Source organism: Silurus aristotelis, assembly GCF_946808225.1.
Source record: "Silurus aristotelis genome assembly, chromosome: 2".
NCBI lineage: Eukaryota > Metazoa > Chordata > Actinopteri > Siluriformes > Siluridae > Silurus > Silurus aristotelis.
In genome coordinates, this window is record NC_139575.1 from 33,050,129 (window position 1) to 33,070,195 (window position 20,067).

Consider the following 20,067-nt stretch of genomic DNA (forward strand, 5'->3'; position numbering starts at 1 on the left):
AAAATACATGTAAATATATCTTTTTATTGGAAGTGTGCTGTAAATATTTGGCAGGATGGTAACCTAAGAAACTGCCCACTTCCTACAACACATCCTCCTTCTTGGACAGATTTAATTTTTACATTGTGTGAACAGTAATAAAATATAAAATAATGGAAAAAAGAGGTTTAATTGCATTGTTTTTTAATCAAGTTTTTTATTATTTTCAAGATTTTTTCAAAATCACTCGACACCATCTAACAGAAATTTAATAATTTCTGTTTTAGTAGTTTTTCCCACCAGAATCTGACTGTTGTGTACTACTTATTCACTGCATTTATTGTAGTATAAATGAAACTACATGTAAAAGAAAGAAATGGCCATTTACTTGAGAACGGAATGTTTCCTATGAAACAGAAAATGGAAATGCACTGACCAGGAATAAAACTATTATATTAACAAATTAATGCAGGGTATTATATGACTCAAGTGTGAACCATGCCTTTAAGAATAATCAATCCATCATATTTTTCATTCAAAATTTCTAAATATGGGGAGCCATTTATGGAGCCTGTGGTTCAAGACACATCCGATAATATTACACATCTTTTAATGGGACTTTTATACTTGTAGTGCTTCTCATTTAGTCTCGACTTAAATACTTCAATCTTAAATTAGCAAATTTTACACATACTACTTCCAAAATCATAAAATTCATCCTGTTCCTTTCAAAGGCATTGGGAATTTTTTTCAACAGATTGACACTTTTTAAAATCCTATATCATCAGGTCCATCATATACTTTCAGTAAAGCATCTGGAATTACTGTAGCTACTGAACATGTGGAAATGCAGATGTAATAAGCATCATATTTCACTAACATTATTAATGCTAATATCAAAAGAACGGTAATATCAGTTTTCTTCAAAATGAGATTAAATGCAATTTCAAAAACTGGATTTCCAAGACATAGACATACGTGTAGCAATACAGTTCACAAATCTGGAAATTAAAACAGCATGATAAATGTATAGAATTGAAAATCAAAAGGAATTAACAGTATCTCCTGAATGCACTGGTTTTTGTTATACTTTGGACCCTGTACTATATCTATCTAGACCCATAATGATCATTTGCTGACCTGGGATCAGCAGCACTATCTATATTAGCATATTAACTTGAATGTAAAAAGACTAGACAGCAGGATTTCACAGTTGTATATCTACTATACACTATGCATTAAATCAATTAGCGTAGAAAATATAGATATATTGATAAACTGGTCCAGGAGCAGCACTCTGATTCAAAAGGGATGTAAATGAATAAGATCAGTCAGACCGATTATACATGATTGACTAATTATTCTCCATTTAGCAATTAGTGCTGTTATATGTGAGTTAAAGAGGTGTTTCTGCTTCATGCTCACAGTTTGGACTGCAGAGGTTTCATGTACTTGTAATAGGATTCATGGACCTAAAGAAAAAAAAGATAAGGGGGAAAAAATATATTGTAAATGGAGTTGCACATTAAAGCTCATGTAGATGTGTAATGATTTGAGCAAATCAGTACAATAATATACAACTAGAATAAAGTAGGAAAAAAAATAAAAAAATCAGGTTTTGCTATTAAAATAATTTCCAGCATGCTGAAAGATGAAGCCCAACACAATAGTTTATTAACTAATAAAAGGAATGTAGAAGTTTGGAACCATTTGTAGTTACATTGACATTGTCAGACAATTCACTTCGACAATTGTGGACAATACACCATTATTATTGTTGTCTCACCAACCTCTCTTTTTTATTTGAAATCTAAAATAAAATATATATAATAAGAAAAAATAATGTCGTTTGTCTTGTTACTGGGGAACTACAAAACCATTTGTTCTGAAAATTTTGACTTGAAAAACTAAATAAATCAGACCACTATATGATTTTCTGAAATAAGATACTAGTAGCGGATGAGACTTTATCTTTTTCATTATTATTAATTTATTTTAAAATGTACATCATTAAATTAAAAAAAATTATAAAAAAATTAACACAACATTAAATTAAAATGAAATGAAACAAATCAAATGATTTATTATTTGTAGACAGCAATAGTCTTTAAATAAACTTATTTTGTGAGTAAACCTATAATAGTGTGATTCACTGTGTATTTGTGTACAGTAAAATTGGGACAATTTTCCGTTACCTCCGTACGGTTGAGCGGAGATCTCTTGGCCCACTCGAACATGCTCTCGTAGACATTCCCATCATAGCGGCCTAGCGTCGAGCTCAGCATCCCGTCACGGTAGTCAAAGGCGTCCACCAGAGCCACGGCGTTTGGGCGGATTTCAGCCATCAGGGCCTTTATCCTCTGAGTGATCTGAGACAGCTGAGGGACGGTCAGTAGACCAGCCTGGGGAAAATACATGTTGGAGATAAAAGTCAGTATAACTGCCTTTTCAGGGGATTTGCAAGTTATGTCATACAGTAATTGCGGTGCCCTCCTGAGATGCTACATATCTTAGTGGTTAAGGTGCTGGATTACTGATCAGAAGGTCGGGGGTTCAAGCCCTGGTATCGCCAAGTTGCCACTCTTAACCTTCTGTGCTCCAGGGGCGCTGTATCATGTCTGACCCCAGCTTAAGAGAATAAGAACCTCCACTGTTCTGGGAAGATGTTCAACTAGAAGTGTGCTTGTGAAGATTTGTGCTGATTAAGGCACAAGGGTGTTAGTAAAGTCAGCCAGGGTTAGGAGGCCTGGGGTGCAGTCAGTGTTCCTCATCCCAAAGGTGTTTAACAAGTTCATTGGTCAATACTCTATAGCAGGACCTCTCGAGGTCTTCCACTCCAACCCATGAACAACATAATGGTCATGCAACTGGCACTATACTATACAATTGTGTATATTTGTGGTAACAGTTTGTGGAAGGACCACATATGGCTGAAAAAGTCAAGTCCCAATACTTTTGTCAATGTTGTGTTACTGAGCAATGCAATGTTGAATATAATGATTGGTGTTTGTCAAAATGATTCATATAAATAATATAAGTAATGTTTGTGTATGTTGATCTGAATCTTTTCTGCAAACAAAAGCAACAGGTTCAAATGCAAATCCATATAATGTGACCCTGTATAAAAACATAAATGATTTACACTTGCCTGAATTTAGATAGCAAGCTACTAGTTATAAATACTGAACAAATATCAGTCAGCTTGGAATTTTATTTAATATTTTATAAGCTTTACCCAATGCAATTCTAAAATGCAAATTTATTTCCCCAAACCATCACTAAAAACCAACCAAAATAAACTGAATCACTCATTTGAATCTTATATGCACAGCTATATTTCTATAAAAAAAAAACCTAAGAATTATGTATGAGCTTAATTCCTCTCAGCTGTAACAAAAGGGGCAGCAGCAAGCAATTTCATTAGACGAATTCAAAGAATGCATGGAAAAGAGTCATAACATTGTGTCAGTTTCCGGCTACATGATCCACTGCTCCTCCTTGCCTCAAAAAAAAAAAAATCAGTGTCGTAACATTATCAGAAAATGATGATCGAAAGTTGATAATATTTTAATTTGAACTCCTGTTTTACAGAACAGAAGCAAATGGTATATGAAGACGAACTTGAATGCTGGATGAGACCCCCGCCCCCCTTCCTTACGAAAAAATGTCTCCCATTTTTTTGGCTGCATTAACAGCTCTGTGGGCTGTGCTTCTGACTCACTTCTTTGTCACACTGAATGATAGCAATAAATGAAAATAATAATAATAATAATAATAATCATAATATTCCTAAGACCATCATGTCATGTGTGTACACTTTGGCACCAGTCCTAATGTTCCAAGTCTGTCAACATAGAGATATCAGACTACAGTTTGTACGTTTGTATGGTTAAGAGTACATTTCATAGCTTATAAAAAATGTGTGACCTGCAAGAAGTCTCCGGAGTTTTTGGCAACACCGTGCAGGGCATAAAGCAGGGCGAGAGTGCTGAGGACGGAGTACACGGCTGTGTTACTGATCTCACTCAGTTTGGCAGCGAAGAGCTTCACTACGACGTAGTGACAGTGAGCCTGGAAAAAAACACACACACGCATGCACAGTAAGAAAAAAAACACCCACAAACTTATAGGGATTTATAGAGGGGGGAAAAAGATACACGTAGACACATAAACCTGAATAACACTAATCAAGATGAGTGAAATGCACTGGTACTAAATTACAGGAAAATCATCCATGTCAAGTTGGTGTGCAGCTTTAAACAAACCCCAACGTCATAAAAACCTCTAGTTATAATATGTCTGCCTAACAGACTTGCTCAATAATTAAATCAGCATTGGATATTATGATTATTTAGCCTGAAATATGTTCCAGGCTGCTGTGGTTTATTGTATACGAGACATGAGAAAACGTAATAATTCCAGATCGTACGTCGGACGCTCGGATGAGCTCTAAAGAGCTGTTGTTCCAGGCATCGTCTTGGCTCTTGCTGCGCTGGAGCTCCGTCTGCAGGCTCTTGGCCGCCGTCTCCACCAGGCTATGATCAACACACACACACAACAGGCTATGACACTTCCATATCGCCCTATCCCTAAACCCCTAGTTTTGTTCAAACATAATTGTGTTCTGCAGTGGTGAGAAGTAACAAACTGCGTTTACTCACGTTACTGTATTCGAGTAGTTTTTTTGTGTACTTTTTGAAAGTTTTTTTTTTTTTTTATCTATCATTTTACTTTTACTTAAACTGAACCCTCAGTAAATGTTATAAATAACTTTTTTAACTTGTACTTGAGTAGATTTTTACACCGGTCACTTTACTTGTAAAATTTCATTGAATTAACAGTACTTTGACTTAAGTAGAATTATTTCTCAATTATTAGATTTTAGTACTCTTTCCACCTCTGGTGTTATGTGCATCACTCACTTTGCAGCTCGGATTTTGTAGGCTTCCACGAGGCTCTGCAGGTCGTTGATGTTAATGACTGTGGGTCTGGAGACCGTAGGGTGAGGCTGGAAACGTGGATGAGATTCGTTCAAATAGGACACGATGCCGCTGAGCTGCTTTCCATCGCGCACCTGTCTGTAGCTCTTAACCAGGTAACTGAAGCGTGGGAACAAATTACCCAAAGGGAAAAGTTTACACTGGTGTAGTGCTTTGGTTTGTGCTCAGTCACACCGAACAGCGAAAATTCTAATTAGTGGTGAAAGACAAACCGTATAAACTGCTTTGGTATGAGGTAACAATAGCAAAGTAATAGAAGGGTGTCAGGTGTGTGTATGGTGTGTCAGGTCTAAATACATTGTGAGTGCAGTGTCTCAGATGTGTATACAATGTCAAAGGAGTCCCAGGTCTTTTAGGTGTGTGTACGGTGTGTCAGGTCTTAGTACAGTGTCTCAGATGTATACACAAATGTCCCGTGTGTGTGTACGCCATGTGTATATGGTGTCTCAGATCTGTGTACTGTGTGCAGAGGTGCGGGTCTGTCAGGTGAATGTACGGTATGTCAGGTCTGAGTGTGTACGGTGTCTCAGTTGTGTGTGTATGGAGTTTTAGGTGTGTGTACCGGGCCGTCTGCAGCATCATGACAGTATTCTCTCCTTCGTAAGTGCACATGGGCGTAAAGGTGACGTAGATGTCTGGCAGGCCGCTGCTTCGAGAGTAACCGTGACCTCCGCATGCCATCCGACACACTTCGACCCCGGTATTCACAGTCCAGGTAGTGAATGCTTTCAAACCTGCAGCTAGGGCATGAAGCTGAGAAAGTGGAGGAGAGATGGACAGAGTTTTACCTTAGAAACTTAGATCATTACCCATCAGCATTAACAGACACAAACTTAAACATGAAGGCAACCATTTCTCAAGGTTCCTTTACGCAACATTTTATTTTCAAATTTCAGATTTGTTTGACTGATGAACCACCGTGTAGAGATTGCCTTGTCAAAAACAGTGCACGGATGTGCTACAGAGAATTCCAAAGGAAATCTAGAACTACAAATCACACTGAAAAAGGAAAAAAAAAAAAAGCCCTGACTGAACCTCATCCTCGTACCTCAGGCAGCTGGCTAAAGTCACCCTGGTTGATGTCTCCGGTAATACGATTGTACGTGTTCTTCATGTACTGACCCACGAAGGTGAAGGCGTAGGCTGTAGCTAACAGTGGCAAGAGTTTATACTGCTGAGCCTGGTAGTCCAAGATCTGCGGCTCAGGCTCTCTGTGTGCACAAAAGAAAGAAAATTATGAGTTCGTACAAAACTTGCCAGTGTGGTACACTGACTTGCTGCTTTAAAAGTAAAGTTTATTGCAGGTCCAGTATAGCATGCAGCCTATCTTTCTTATTCACAAAGGATATGACTAAAGTTTGTGGACCCCGACCATAAGATTCATATTAGTGATGGGAAGATCGGATCATTTTAGTGACTCGATTCTTTGAATCTTGTTCATCAAAATGAAAGAATTTTTTTGAGATATTTATTTTATTTTGTTCCTTTAATCAGAATTTAAATTTAATTTTCAATAAGCAGATCCAGCAACACGTTTGCATACATTGACTTTGACTACATTGACTTTTGACTTTGAACTTTGACTATACTTCCAATATTTTATATATGTATATATAAAAAAATTGTGTAACAATTTAGAAAACAATAAAATAATAAAATATCAGTTGTCCCAATACTTTTCTCCCTACAGTGTAGCTGTTAAAGTTTCATATCTCTTATACCACAGCTCTGTTGAATTCTCGATTCTAATATTGGCAGAAGGTTTTGATTCATTTTTTTTCTATATATGGCTTTAAGACGTAAAACACGTTTTTAATCATGCTATTCAACTAATCTTAACACCTTGCGGTTTCTATGGGAACAAAATATACATGGACCAGTGAGGCAAATGCTCTACTAAAATAGATTAAAGAACACAACAAGCTTCTTGTCTTTTTGGCCTTATTCACATCAACGAAAAAAATAAAAATAAAGGGTTTATAGATGTTATAATGTAAGTGAAAACAGTAACTCTTCCAGATGTTCCAGAGTATTTATTCATTCATTTATTTCTTCTTCTTTGAATGACATTTTGGCATCAATGACTATTTTCATGGCAAGATCAAGGCTTAGTTGCAGGATGAACAGCATATTCAATTAAACCTTACAGCAAAATTATATACAATTTCCAATTCCAATTTAATATTTGAAAAAATATTGAAATTTCCCAAGGAGACATTTTGGAAGTATTTCCGATACGTGTTCTCTGAAATGTAACAAAAAACGAATAAATAGTACACACCCAGCTCGTAGTTCGGACTGATGACGGACAGCGCTGTAGCGGATGGCGATGGTGCAGGATTTGGACAGAGCCATGGCCGCTTCTCCTACGATCATGGCGCGAATAAACACCATGGTGCCGTACGTCAGTTTATCACTTGGGGGCTTCACGTATGTGCCGTCAGGTTGGACCTACACACACACACACAGCATTATAAACACATGCTTGTGTCCCACATCCTTTATTTTTAGTGTCTTCTGTATCTACTAGACACATTAACTAGAACTCATGTGGCTCTCACCTTGGAGTATTTCATCAGCATGTTTTCACGCGGGATCCGTATGTTGTCCAGCTTCAGATAACCGTTATCCACCTCATCAAAGCCAAATTTGGGGCCAATGTCACCTACAATCACTCCTGCACACATGGAGGATTCCACAAATCACAACTTCCAAAGATGTCATGCATGTAATATGTGGATATTCCTTGCTGTTTAAAGGAAAATTATAATATATCAAATTAGTATTAGTCCATTTAACCAGCAGCTAAACTCAGGAACGTGCTGGACAGGTAACACAGAAAAAGCTGCCACGAAAGACAAATGGAGGAACGAGGAGAAACCAGCGATTTATATGGAAGCCTGTTTCCACCACATTAATAAATGTTTGCCTAATTTTATATCTTGCAATTGCGATTCTTTTTTTTTTTTTTTTTTTAGCCAATCGGGCAGCGTGACCCCCTCTGTAGTGCCAGAAAACTTTACAAATCGAAAATTTTATTAGCTACAATCAATAGAATCGCATAGTATCAAACTAAGCCTCGGATCCCTGGAGAGAACTCTGTCCAACAATCAGCTGTGGAGGAGTCAGACAGGACAAGACAGATGAAGCAGAGGAGCCTCGTTCATACACCAACAGCTTCAAACTTCAGGCTGAAAACATGGTTAGTGGTGGATGCACCAGAAACGCTGGATGTTGAAGAGAAATAAAGTCAGAATTGCGAGAAAAAAAATTCTGAATAACAAGGGGAAAAAAAAAAAAGAATTAGGCAAACTTTTTTCATGTAGCGGAAACGGGCTTCTATAGGATTCAGGCCCAAGAAAACGACAGGAAATTTCCAAAGTTTGCAATCATTTCAAACTAAAACGAAGATAATGGAAAAGCTAAACTTTTTTTTTTTTCTTAACAGTAATCTGGAACATTTTTATATTTTTATATTTTTTATTTATATATTTGTATTTGCATTTGATGAAATATGGCAATTAAATGCATTTAATGGAATTCCAAATTCTTAATCATTAAATATCTGTAAACATAGGAAAAAAACACAAGCATACCTGGCAGAGGCTGGTGGGTTTTCATGCACCGTATAGGGACGATGAAGGCGTGGAGGCCGTGACACTTGGCCTGTGTGTAGAGCTGGGCCAACACAATGGCATGATTGGACGTCTTACCCACTACAAAACAGACGCACAAACACAGTTATTTTTCCTTTCTAACACAAGCTGGGTACAAACTGCTCACCACAGTTGTAGAGTGCTTCTGGGGTATAGTACACTATTTATTTTATCAACAAATCTTTCCAGTTGTCCAGAACTACCACTCGTAAGTCTTTTTGCTTTTTCACACCATTCTAAATCACTGAAGGAGTCCTCTTGCATAGCAAAACAGCACTCCCAGTGTTCCTGCCACTTCTGGAATGTGTCCTGGAAGTCTTCTTTTTCAAAGCATGTCAAGCACCTTTTGCTGTATTTTCGTCCTCTGGAAGAATCTGGTGAGTAGGGTGGGTGCGGAAGTGAGATCATGTGGATTGTGCACCGACGATCATCATGCACAAGTTGCTGAATGGTTTAGAAGTTTTCTGAGGTTGAGCTCGTTAAAGGTCTTCCTGATCTCTCGATGTCTTCTATTGATGTTCTTCCGCTCTTGAAGTGGCGCTCAAAAACGCCTCTGTGGCAGATTTGCCCAGTTTCACACTTAGGTTCATGTTTGCTCTTTGTTCTAACTTGCAAACTTGCAAAATGTAAAAATTTTCTGCCCTCATGTCTTGCATTTTGTGATCATTATAAATGCATTTAATTATCACTCTGAGTTTTGAGTAGATTTTTTTTTATATATATTTTTTACTGGATTGCATTTTAAAAAGTGTGATATTTTCTGACACAGTTATCACACAGGGAATAAAAAAAAAAAAAAAACCATAACCCATCATTTTCATATACTGCTGAAGGATCACTCACGTCCTCCTGGCCACCATTTGATGGACGTAACCGTCGGGCTGTTCAGGACAAACTCCTGTGTGGAGGGGTCGTAGGTCGCTGTGGTCTCAAGTCCACGGATGTGCGTTCCTGAAGAGCGTGCAAACGCCAACAAAACACGTACACACACGCCACGAACAAGATAATAGTTCATAAAGGAAGAATACATTATAATTGAATAGTAAACTTTACAGACAAATACTAATTTGTTGCAGATAAGAAATCAAAATCTCTAGTATGCGGTCCAAAGTTTGAAATATGAATAAAGAAAAGCCATGAATTTTTTGTAACTGTTTGGCGAAAGAAAAAACGTCTTTAATCCAAACGCAGTGGATCAGAATCAGAAAAACCTGTATGCTACTCATTTGATTAGATTTTTCTATTATTTAAATAACTAGTAGGTCTAGTAGATGTTTGACAGCTCTAATATAGACTGATAATAAAAAAATACAAAAACCAAGCATGGTCTGAAATCACAAGCAAGGTTTTAAGGGTTAGCATTTAATGCTGGTCATGATCCGATTACTTTCAGGCATTCAGAAAGCTCGCCCCAGAATCAGCTAAAGATTTAAGAGTACTACACCAGGATGAGAAGTGACCGTTTTTTTCCCCCATGTATCATTGCTGGTCTCTGCACAAGAGAAACTGGATGCCTTATGCGCCTTAAATGAAAAGGTGGTTCTTGCGGATTGCCAGGTTGTTTACCGTGCCCGAGCTCTGTCTGGGCATAGGTGCCGATAATCTCCAGGTTCCATGCGGGTGTGAAGAACGTGTCCAGCTGATTTGGTGATGCCTGGTTCAGCAGCGTGGTCAGAAACATCCCCAGGTGCAGGTCCAGGGGTTCCGAGCGTCCGTTGTGCACGCATCTGGGGTTCGTGTTTTAAAGGGATAAGGCATGGACGGGGAGTTTGAAGAGAAGAGCAGGAATAATGAAAATTAGGTGGGGGGGGGGTGAAGGAGGGTAGTGATTAGCGAAAGCATAAAGGGAAGCACAGGTTGGATAGGAAAGGAAGGAGGAATGGTTAGAGTGAGGGATGAAGAAATGTGGAGAGAAAAACAGAGCTTGAAACTTGGTGCTGATTAAACATCTAATCAAATCACAAACACATCATTCTAAATGGGTTAATTAATAGCAAACGATGAGCATTTGCAGTCATTACGCAGATCATCAACTGGAAATAAACAGATTTAAATGGTGGAAAAAAATCTTGCATTTGATTTTCAAAACAGTGACATTATTAAGATATAATTATGTGTGATCAGTCTCGGTGCTTGAAAACTGCTACATTAGTTTGCATGAGGCTGGTAGAAAAATAAACGTATACGCAACATTTACCTCATGCCAGTCGAATGCACACAACAACTGATGGTCTACGTTTAAATATAAGAGAGAATAAAAAGTAGATTTTTGACTCAGCACAGAGGCAAAGAAACTTAATGCAAGAATGCCATAATGCAAGTCCAATCAAATCAGCAATCAAGCATTTGGGCTCCTAAAGCTCATTCGGTCAACAGTTAAACATGCAAAGAAAAGAAATTAAGTAGATGTGACAAGAAAGGGATACTATAGATATTTCCCTCCAAAGATATTTGGACGACCAGACATCTGGCATGAACTGACAAAAGGGAAAACTTCTGGAATGCTGTCAAACACCCACACAGACCAGTAAGAATCCAGTACGAGTCAAGTCCTTCACTTAGTCAGACTAATTACTTTGGACCGCAGTGACCTAGAGGGAGTCTCATTATCAAGAGCTGTGCTTATTCCACCAGATATTAAACAAACGTATGCATTCTTACTCAATTGCAAGCAGTATAAAACAGTTTGGCCACCTCTGGTGATTGTTCGGGTTTGTCGATTAATCGGCACCGAGAGTTGATTGCCGGAACTATCTGCAAAAATCCGTACAGATAGTTTTTCCGGCTTACAACCATAGCTATAGTGGCTGAGAAGGTCAGCTGTCATTATGAGAACGGCCTCATTTCTGATGCTACGTGCTGTTTGTTTTTACACGTGAGACTGCATGCTGCACGGAGAGAGCACACTGCCTGGAGAGAGCACGATGCATGGATTAAAAAAAGCTAAATTAAATGTACTCATTATTTAATTTGCACATTATCATTATTCAGTACTGGTTTTTATTTTTTGCAATAAAATTCAGAACTATTTTACATAGAGAGTTTGTTGTTTTTCTTTTTTTTGTTTTAATCCAGTATTCATTTTAAAAAATTATCCATTTATTTATCGGTTATCGAAAGTACGATCCCACTGAGCTATCGGTACAGGCAAAATCCACTATAGGTCGACCTCTCATTTAAAGCAACACGACATTTGGTAAAAGGTGCCCAAGCTTTTGCACACAACTTCAATGGATATACTGTAATAATGCACTTGCAGAAAAAGTTTAATCAACTTATAATTCATTCTGATGAAATAAGCCCAGGCTCTGAATGTAGACTCATGTCATCTTGTAAATCTGAAAGCACGTATCTCATGATTTCATAAGTGAAAATGACTGACCGTGCCCCATTTCGGTCTGGGCGTACGTGCCGACCACCTCGAACGAATTAGACAATGCTAGCCATTTGCTGCGCTGCTCGGGGGTGCACTGCCCGGACAGCGTAGGGATGAACATCGAGAAATGGAGGCCGAACGCCTCGTTGGCATTTTTCCGTGCCACTCTGTAAGAATGCACAAACCTTAGCCACACTACCTGCATTATTTGTCCTGTGCTTTGCTCTAGTTGAATGATTTCGGAGTAGTATTGCTGCTATTGCAGATTTATAACTGTAGAGCAAAGGCTTTGATGTATTAATCTGATATGTAGGCATGACTAACTGCCATGTTGCATAATTCTAACTGTTTGACTGATACATATTTTGTCCACACACTACATGGAAAAAAGGATTAAGACACCTCTCTTTTCTATCCATGGTTCTTACTCAAACTGCTACCACAAATTTTTCCCTTACTAGGAGAACTAGGGGACCCAAATCTGTTCCAGCATGACAATGCACCTGTGTACAAAGCGTGATCCATGAAATAAAGTTTACATGGGTTAGTGTGACCTGCTATAAAGCTCTGACCTCAACTATAACAAACACCTGTGGGATGAACTGGAACACTGACTGAACCCCAGGCCTTCTCACCCTACATCAGTACCAGAAAATACTAGCACCCTTATGGCTGAATAAGCACAAATCTCAATGTGGAACATCTTCCCAGAAGAGTGAACAGCAAATAATCACTAAATGTTATTCAAAACCCACATATGAATCTTCACAAACTTTTGTCTACAAATACACAAATCTTAACTACATGCACAAGTTCTAACACTTACTATCAGTTTGATTTTCAGCATCTACACAAGTCTTCCTTACCACATGAGATAAAAATCACAAGCGTCAGTGTTGTCTTTTCACTTGAATGAGCTCTGTACAAACTATCAGTGAGGAAAGTGAATGTTGAATCGTTCAGTAAGTCGTGTTATCTGAATTTCCTGTTATAAATGTCCTTATTGTTATATTTACTGACTATAAAGAGATTCTGCAAGCATTGCAGACATTTGTAGAGTCAATATATGCTTAGACCTCGCTACTGTGAGAAAATCTTTAGGTCCGAACTATTTTTATACATCTTTTAATAGATTGGCGGTTTTACAGCTTCAAACTCTGACACATTAACTAAAATATGGTCAATGTTGATAGGTGGCCTCATTTGGTTTGCAAGACAAAAAACAAGAAGTCTGTGAGATCAAATCCACATTCTAAGATTCTGCTAAGTGGCGCTGTCTTTTAAATGAATTAATGCAATATAGGAAAACAGTTGCAAAGGACTATAATGTCTTCTCGAATCATTACAAGTCACTAAAGAGATATGCCCTTTATTTGGTTTCAATTGTTGGCTTTTCATTACTCAAGCCTCATTAAAGTTATACTCTATTACAAAAAGAACACGTTTGTCCAACCTGCAGTCCTGATATAGTTTGGGCACAGAGAAACTACAAGCCAGGTGCATAACAAAGAAAATCTGGCATTATGCCTTTTAATGATGGACACACACTGTGAATGCATTGACAACTTTTAGTATAGGCGTTTGTTCGTTTGTTTGTTTGTTTGTTAAGCTTTAACGTCATGTTAGCACCAGAGCTATAAACATGACAGACATGGGTCATCAAATCCATTACATTTAAATTCCTATATAAGAAATTTCAGCTTTACATGAGACAAGTCAAGTCACGTTTATTTCTATAGCGCTTTTCACAACAGATATTGTCCCAAGCAGCTTTACAGAAATCAACAGTTAAGGTGAACGGTGTGTATTTATAATAGTAAGTGCATAAATAAGCTTCAGTTAGTTCAGAATGCAGCAGCAAGAGTCCTCACTAGATCTAGGAAATATGATCACATCACCCCTGTTTTATTCAGTCTACACTGGCTCCCAATCAAATCTCGCATTGATTATAAAATACTACTACTGACGTATAAAGCACTTAACGGTCTCGCACCGCAGTATCTGAGTGAACTTCTGTACCAGTATGATCCTCCACGCCTACTTAGATCAAAAGGTGCTGGCTATCTGTTGGTTCCTCAAATAATGAAGACTACAGCAGGGGGCAGATCTTTCTCTTATAAAGCCCCACAGTTATGGAACAGCCTTCCAACAAGTGTTCGGGACTCAGACACAGTCTCAGTGTTCAAGTCGAGGTTGAAAACTTATTTATTTAGTCAAGCCTTTAATCAGTAGATTTTTCTTAGGTAAAGGAGCAGATCTGGAGGGAGCATGGATATAGAGTGTTTGGTGAACTGGTATATTTGTATGCTGTCGTCCCCTCACATTCACACGTTCACTCGGGTTTGTTGACGGTGGTGTGGTGGGTCGTCTCTTATCCCAGAGATCCCTCATGTCAGTGTTACCTTCTGGTTCTCCCTTTTAGTTATGCTGCCATAGCGAGTCTTGCCGGAGTCCAAACTGCACAGTGACATTAACTCTCATGCAACAATAGGGACACTTAATAATCCATATCCTTCTCTTCCTGTCACCCTCCTCTCTCTCTCTCTCTCTCTCTCTCTCTCTCTCTCTCTCGTTAAACATGCTCCTGAGGCTCCAGTGACCACTGTTCCTGCCCCTCTCCCCTCCGTGGATCTTCACACTTCTGTGCAGCTTGGGACGGTCTCTCATCAACACCTTGGGTGGTTCCATGTAATTCCAGAGTAGAACGGGTGCTTTGAGAATGGATTGGACTGTAGTTGGTGTCGGCGGTCTGCTGCACTGACTCGGGAGTGCAGTTTGCTTCTGATCGTCATCACTGTACCCCGCAGCATTGTATATCTGCTTCAAATGGACATTTGGTGCAACCCAGATGAGGATGGGTTCCCTCTTGAGTCTGGTTCCTCTCAAGGTTTCTTCCTTATGCCATCTCGGGGAGTTTTTCCTTGCCACAGTTGCTCATCAGGGACAAACATACTTACAAAGAACATATTTACGTTCAATCACCACATTATCTGTGTAAAGCTGCTTTGAGACAATGTTCATTGTTAAAAGCGCTATACAAATAAAAATGAATTGAATTGTATTTATCCCTGATTGCAGCCATGGCAACTGTGGCAAGGAAAAACTCCCTTAGATGTTACGAGGAAGAAACCTTGAGACTCAAAAGGGGAACCCATCCTCATTTGGGTGACATTAAGAGTGTGATTATAGTCTTTAAACAATACAGAAAACTGGAGTGTAAGATTATAAGTAATGTTCTTTCTATAGTCATTGTGGTTATAAAACTAGGAGCTACTGAGCAACTAATAAAATAGCTCATTTGCAATCATCACAGATCCAACACCAGCTTCTCCATGCCAGAGCCTTTAAACACTCCGGGAGGTCTAATGTAAAAAAAAAAAAAACTAAAAACACATTCAGGTGAAACATTATGAAAGATCCCTTGTAAACTTTTTAGTATAGCTGTAAAACTCTGTCACTCATACGGTAGATGTTTAGAACAAAAAATATCTATTAGCAAGCTTTAACCAAAAAATTTGTACAAAATTAAATGAGAATAATATTAATACATCGTGCAGATTAAACCATTTTAAACAGACTGCTCAGATTTGGTTCTCTCCGTCTCGACAGTTTCAACCAGTAGCAAACTTGACCTTCAAGTTCCTCTAATTTCCGGGAGTATCTGTTCTCTCGTTCTTTGTAAACTGTTGAAAGCTAAACTAGGACAAACCTTCCCCTTCAACTACACGGGATTTCATTCAGTACTAAGTTAATATACCTACGATTGAAAGTGCTAAATAGTTTTTCATCGCAAAAACTGCTCATCGCCTCGTCATGCAGAAGCACATAGCAGATTTAAGACTAGGAAAATATATACAGCCAGTATTATATTCTCATAAACCCATACTAATATATTTTTCATGACATTACAGGGGTTGAACTGTAATAAACTGCTAAGTGGATTATAATAGCAATAGCAAAAAGTCTAACATGAACTGAAGTTGACTATATTCTATAGACTCAGGCGTTTCTATCAGTACCTTTTATAGAAGTATATCTCCTCGGGATCAGAGATGCCATAATCCCGAAGCTTCGAAAACATGTGGACACTCTTCCGAACGGCAGCATCGTATCGCTCGCTGCGGGACAGGAAGTTCGGGTCTTCTTGTTGGAAGTCAGGGTCGTTTAAGACCAGAGATTCTGTGAAACAATGCACAATGACAGAACAGTACAAAAATAAACAGCAGCATTAGTCATACAGGTTGGAACAGGCATTATGCAAAATTGGTTGAATATTTATATCTGTGAAGGTGGCTTAGTTTAGAAGATAAATAGGAGAAGAAATTTAAAGAAATGAACCTTATGAGCAAAGCAACTAGAACTTTTATATCAAGGGTGTCCAGTGTTATCCACAAAGTGCCAGAGTGGCTTAAAGCTTTCATTCAAACATGACAAATATTTAGACAAAAGGTGTGGATACATCTTTCTATCATGTCCAACAAGGACTATTAGTCCTACAGTAGGTTATTTTTTATTTTGCCCATGACCCTATGGCTGGTTCTCCGGATGTTCCTGTTTGGATCTCTTTTGCTAGGTCCTACCCCCTGAATACTCAGAACACAAAACTAACCTACTTTGGAGATGCTTAAACTCAGATTAAGAACTCAGAACCCAGCCATCTACACAACAAATTAGGCCCTTGTCAAAGTCACACATATTCTTACACTCATACACCCATATTCCCTGCAGTCACTAAAACACATTTACGAATTGACCATTCACATACTATTTAAAATATCCCCCAAAAGGTTTGCAATCATGACCAGAAGGTTTGTTTTCCTGCTTCATAGCCACAAACGAAAGGTTACAAATACAGCTTGTGCAAAACAGAAACAAAGCATATAATTCTTAATATTGCACATGCAGCCTTCATTCGTTTATCCTTAGTGACCGCCTGGTCCAGGCAGGGGGAAACAGAAACAACTTGACTGCTCAAATATTTCAGGTGAAGGAAATTAGGGAAAAAAAATAAGCTAGACCTAGAAAGTCTGGCATTTTAAACACTTTCGAATCATCTGAAGAGAGAAATAGATTCCAAATAATCAAGTTTAAATTAAAATACGCACACATTTACGCCATTTTTTAATACACCTTTATGCAGTGACTTTCATTTATTTAACTGAACAAATGAGGGTTGCGGGTGGTGGTGGGAGTTTAGTGGTCAATGAATTGGATTTTGGTTTTGAAGATCTCAAGTTCAAATCACACCACCACCGCTGCCACTGCAGGGCCCTTGAGCAAGGCTCTTAAACCCCAAGTGCTCAGTGTTAAGTCGCTCTGGATGTAAGGGTCCAAAAGTGGCAGCTTGATGGTGCTAGGATTTGAACTTACCAAAGTCCAACACCTGATCGATCACCCCGAATACAGACACGAAATAGGACAAAGAGAATCTCTATTCCAATTAATAGAAACACCTGTATAAATACATCATTTATTTTAAATGATAGGATATCTATTATATATGTAATGTTAACAGGAACTGTCAAAGAAGTGGATATTTGGAAGTAATTTCCCCCCCCCCAAATCTGAAACCTTTACTGTCTTACACAATTGACAAAAGCACAGGAATTCAGAGATGAAGTAAGTCAGAAACATTTCTTGATCGAAGCATGCAAGAAGCTAAACATCCAAAAAAAAGTGCATTAGTAATTTATGCAAACAATTTAGCAAAATACACCACACACACACACACACACACACACACACCAGCTTTTGCAAGAAACAAGACAATATCACAACAATCCCGTCTATTTCCAACTACTGTAAATAAATCCAAAAATAACTCCAGGCTGCGCAAATATTACGCAAAACAAACCACTAAAACATGTGTATTATTTTTTATGCAAATCAGAAATCAGATTAATATTCAGCCCATGTCATGGGAACCGACCTATTTCTCTTCTCCTTCGGGTCTTCTCCACACTTCCGTCCAATATATTTGTAAGAATTTCCGTCTCGAATGTGGCATTCTCTCTTTCACGGCGAAGATCAGGATTCATTGCTGAATATCTTAATAATATTATTAATAATAAAAACACGCAGGTCGCTTAAACAACGACACGTTATTTCCAGAATGATATATTGTATAACGTTTCAACTCTGGCCTAGTCCAGTGAACTTCGCTTCCGCGTTAGGAGGGCAAAGTACATCACGTGTTCTTACGTCTGACAATTTCAGCCAATCAGAAACCAGGAAAGGAGGATACGGAAGTTTGACGGGTGATGTGAGCTTCACGTGTGTGGGGTGAATGGCTGTAGTTTACGTAATGTTTGTTTTGTTACTACAGACACGTATCCAAAAGAGGAACTATTCCAGTGGAAAAATAGCCAAATTGTAAAAAGTGCACTTTTGATAAAATCATGCTTCCTGCGGCTGCTGTTTTTCACCTCCCCTGGGAAATCAGTTCAGAACTGATCACAGATGGAGCATCTATACGGACTTTCGGCAGGTAGATTTATCAGGTCACGTGGCGATACTTAAATACACCGCGATATGTTGATGAACGATATGATTAATATTTATTTTTTGCGTCAACAACAAACGTTTCTCGTCGACATGGTTCAAATTTGTTTTCTATAAAACACAATTTTTATGAAAAATAAAATTATACAATTCATAAAATATTTATAAATACAATAGCATTTAAAAAAAAAAAAAAAAAAAAAATATATATATATATATATATATATATATATATATATATTTTGTTTTGATCAGTCATCATACATACAACCTAAATCTGTGTTAATTGGTCCAAAAATACAGCATTATATTAAGATAATATTACTACACTGATATTGATATTATTTATCATATATGCATGTGTATGTACATTATGCAGGAAGGCTATGTATATGGACACCTGACCATCACACCTGTATGAGCTTGTTAGATCAAGTTTCCTCCTACCAAAAGCATGCAGGTAAACTGAATGGCTATTGAATTGCCCCAAGGGGTTTCCATTCCTGATGAATGGTCATTTGTGATATTTGTAGCAAAATATTATGATTAATAGGTATTCAGGTGATATTTATTGGCCCAGGTTATCTGCTGTACATAAAACCACAGCTTCACCAAGGAAATCAGTTCTGATCTGGTCAAAGATGGGGCCTCAATACAGACTTTCAGGTACATGAGACGAGTCACGAGAACGATATTTGACGACATTGCAATATGGAGATGGACAATATAAACCATGATATATAATTTGCATCAACATGATTGACTTGTAGTAGAAAAGGATCCAGCAAAACTATTACGCCATGAATTTTCTTCCATCGAACAACATGCACAAAAAAGTATATATCTTTTATACAATTTTAATAGAAATTTTTTTTTAATTTTTTGTTGGTTTGATGATTGATCAAAAATGCTATCTCAAAATGTGTAATGTGCACCAAAGGGTTTCCATTCCTTGTTAATTTTGCCACCCAGCGTTCCCATATATATATATATATATATATATATATATATATATATATATATATATATATATATATATATAATGAAATATTATTTGCTATTATATTTAGAAGGTTGCAACTACTGGTACTGACGAACCACTAATATAAACCCCCTTTTTTTAGGGGGGGGGGGGGAATTCAAGCAATCAGGTAGTTTATAGCCCTTTCTGACTTGATGTACAGTGGTGTGAAAAAGTGTTGCTTTCTTTTTTTTTTTTTTTTTTTTGCATGTTTGTCACTTTAATGTTTTAGATCATCAAAAACTTTCTTTCGGCTTCTCCCATCAGGGGTCGCCACAGCGGATCATCCGCATGTTTGATTTGGCACATGTTTTTACGCTGGATGCCCTTCCTAACGCAACCCTCACCATTTATCCGGGCTTGGGACCGGCACTAAGGCTTGTGCAACCCTAATGGCTGGGGTCGGTTCCCTGACCGGGGATCGAACCCGGGCCGCAGCGGTGAGAGCGCCGCATCCTAACCACTAGACCACCAGGGAACTTTAATGTTTAATATCATTAAACTAATTAAAAAACGAGTAAAAGATAACACAAG

General features: G+C 38.0%; 1 protein-coding gene across 3 annotated transcripts; it reads right to left on the reverse strand.

Moving 5' to 3' along the window:
* Positions 1–166: 166 nt before the first annotated feature.
* Positions 167–18,233, reverse strand: acox1 (acyl-CoA oxidase 1, palmitoyl). 3 transcript variants are annotated; one of them, XR_014536502.1, is made up of 15 exons: positions 17,941–18,202; positions 16,031–16,190; positions 10,202–10,362; positions 9,479–9,586; positions 8,576–8,695; positions 7,541–7,656; positions 7,261–7,430; positions 6,028–6,190; positions 5,542–5,732; positions 4,902–5,078; positions 4,409–4,514; positions 3,907–4,050; positions 2,175–2,381; positions 1,333–1,451; positions 1,151–1,286 (listed from the first exon to the last, which is right to left on the reverse strand). XR_014536502.1 is itself a non-coding variant. In XM_083559649.1 (14 exons), exons 1-14 carry the CDS (start codon positions 18,047–18,049, stop codon positions 1,401–1,403), a joined length of 1,983 nt encoding a protein of 660 aa, XP_083415775.1. In that variant the 5' UTR covers positions 18,050–18,233; the 3' UTR covers positions 167–1,400. The 3 variants fall into 3 exon arrangements, 2 of the variants coding, with proteins under 2 accessions (XP_083415775.1, XP_083415776.1); XM_083559649.1 differs by having other exon boundaries at positions 167–1,451; positions 17,941–18,233; XM_083559650.1 differs by lacking the exon at positions 10,202–10,362 and adding an exon at positions 12,018–12,178 and having other exon boundaries at positions 167–1,451.
* Positions 18,234–20,067: the final 1,834 nt, after the last annotated feature.

Bases quoted from the DNA above. Each gene is read 5' to 3' on its own strand.
- acox1 (XM_083559649.1), bottom strand. From the start codon at position 18,049: ATGAATCCTGATCTTCGCCGTGAAAGAGAGAATGCCACATTCGAGACG. The intron at 9,587-10,201 runs GTAAACAACCTG...CACGCTCTTCAG, and splicing joins CCAGACAGAGCTCGGGCACG to GAACGCACATCCGTGGACTT. The intron at 7,431-7,540 runs GTGAGAGCCACA...GTGTGTGTGTAG, and splicing joins TGCTGATGAAATACTCCAAG to GTCCAACCTGACGGCACATA.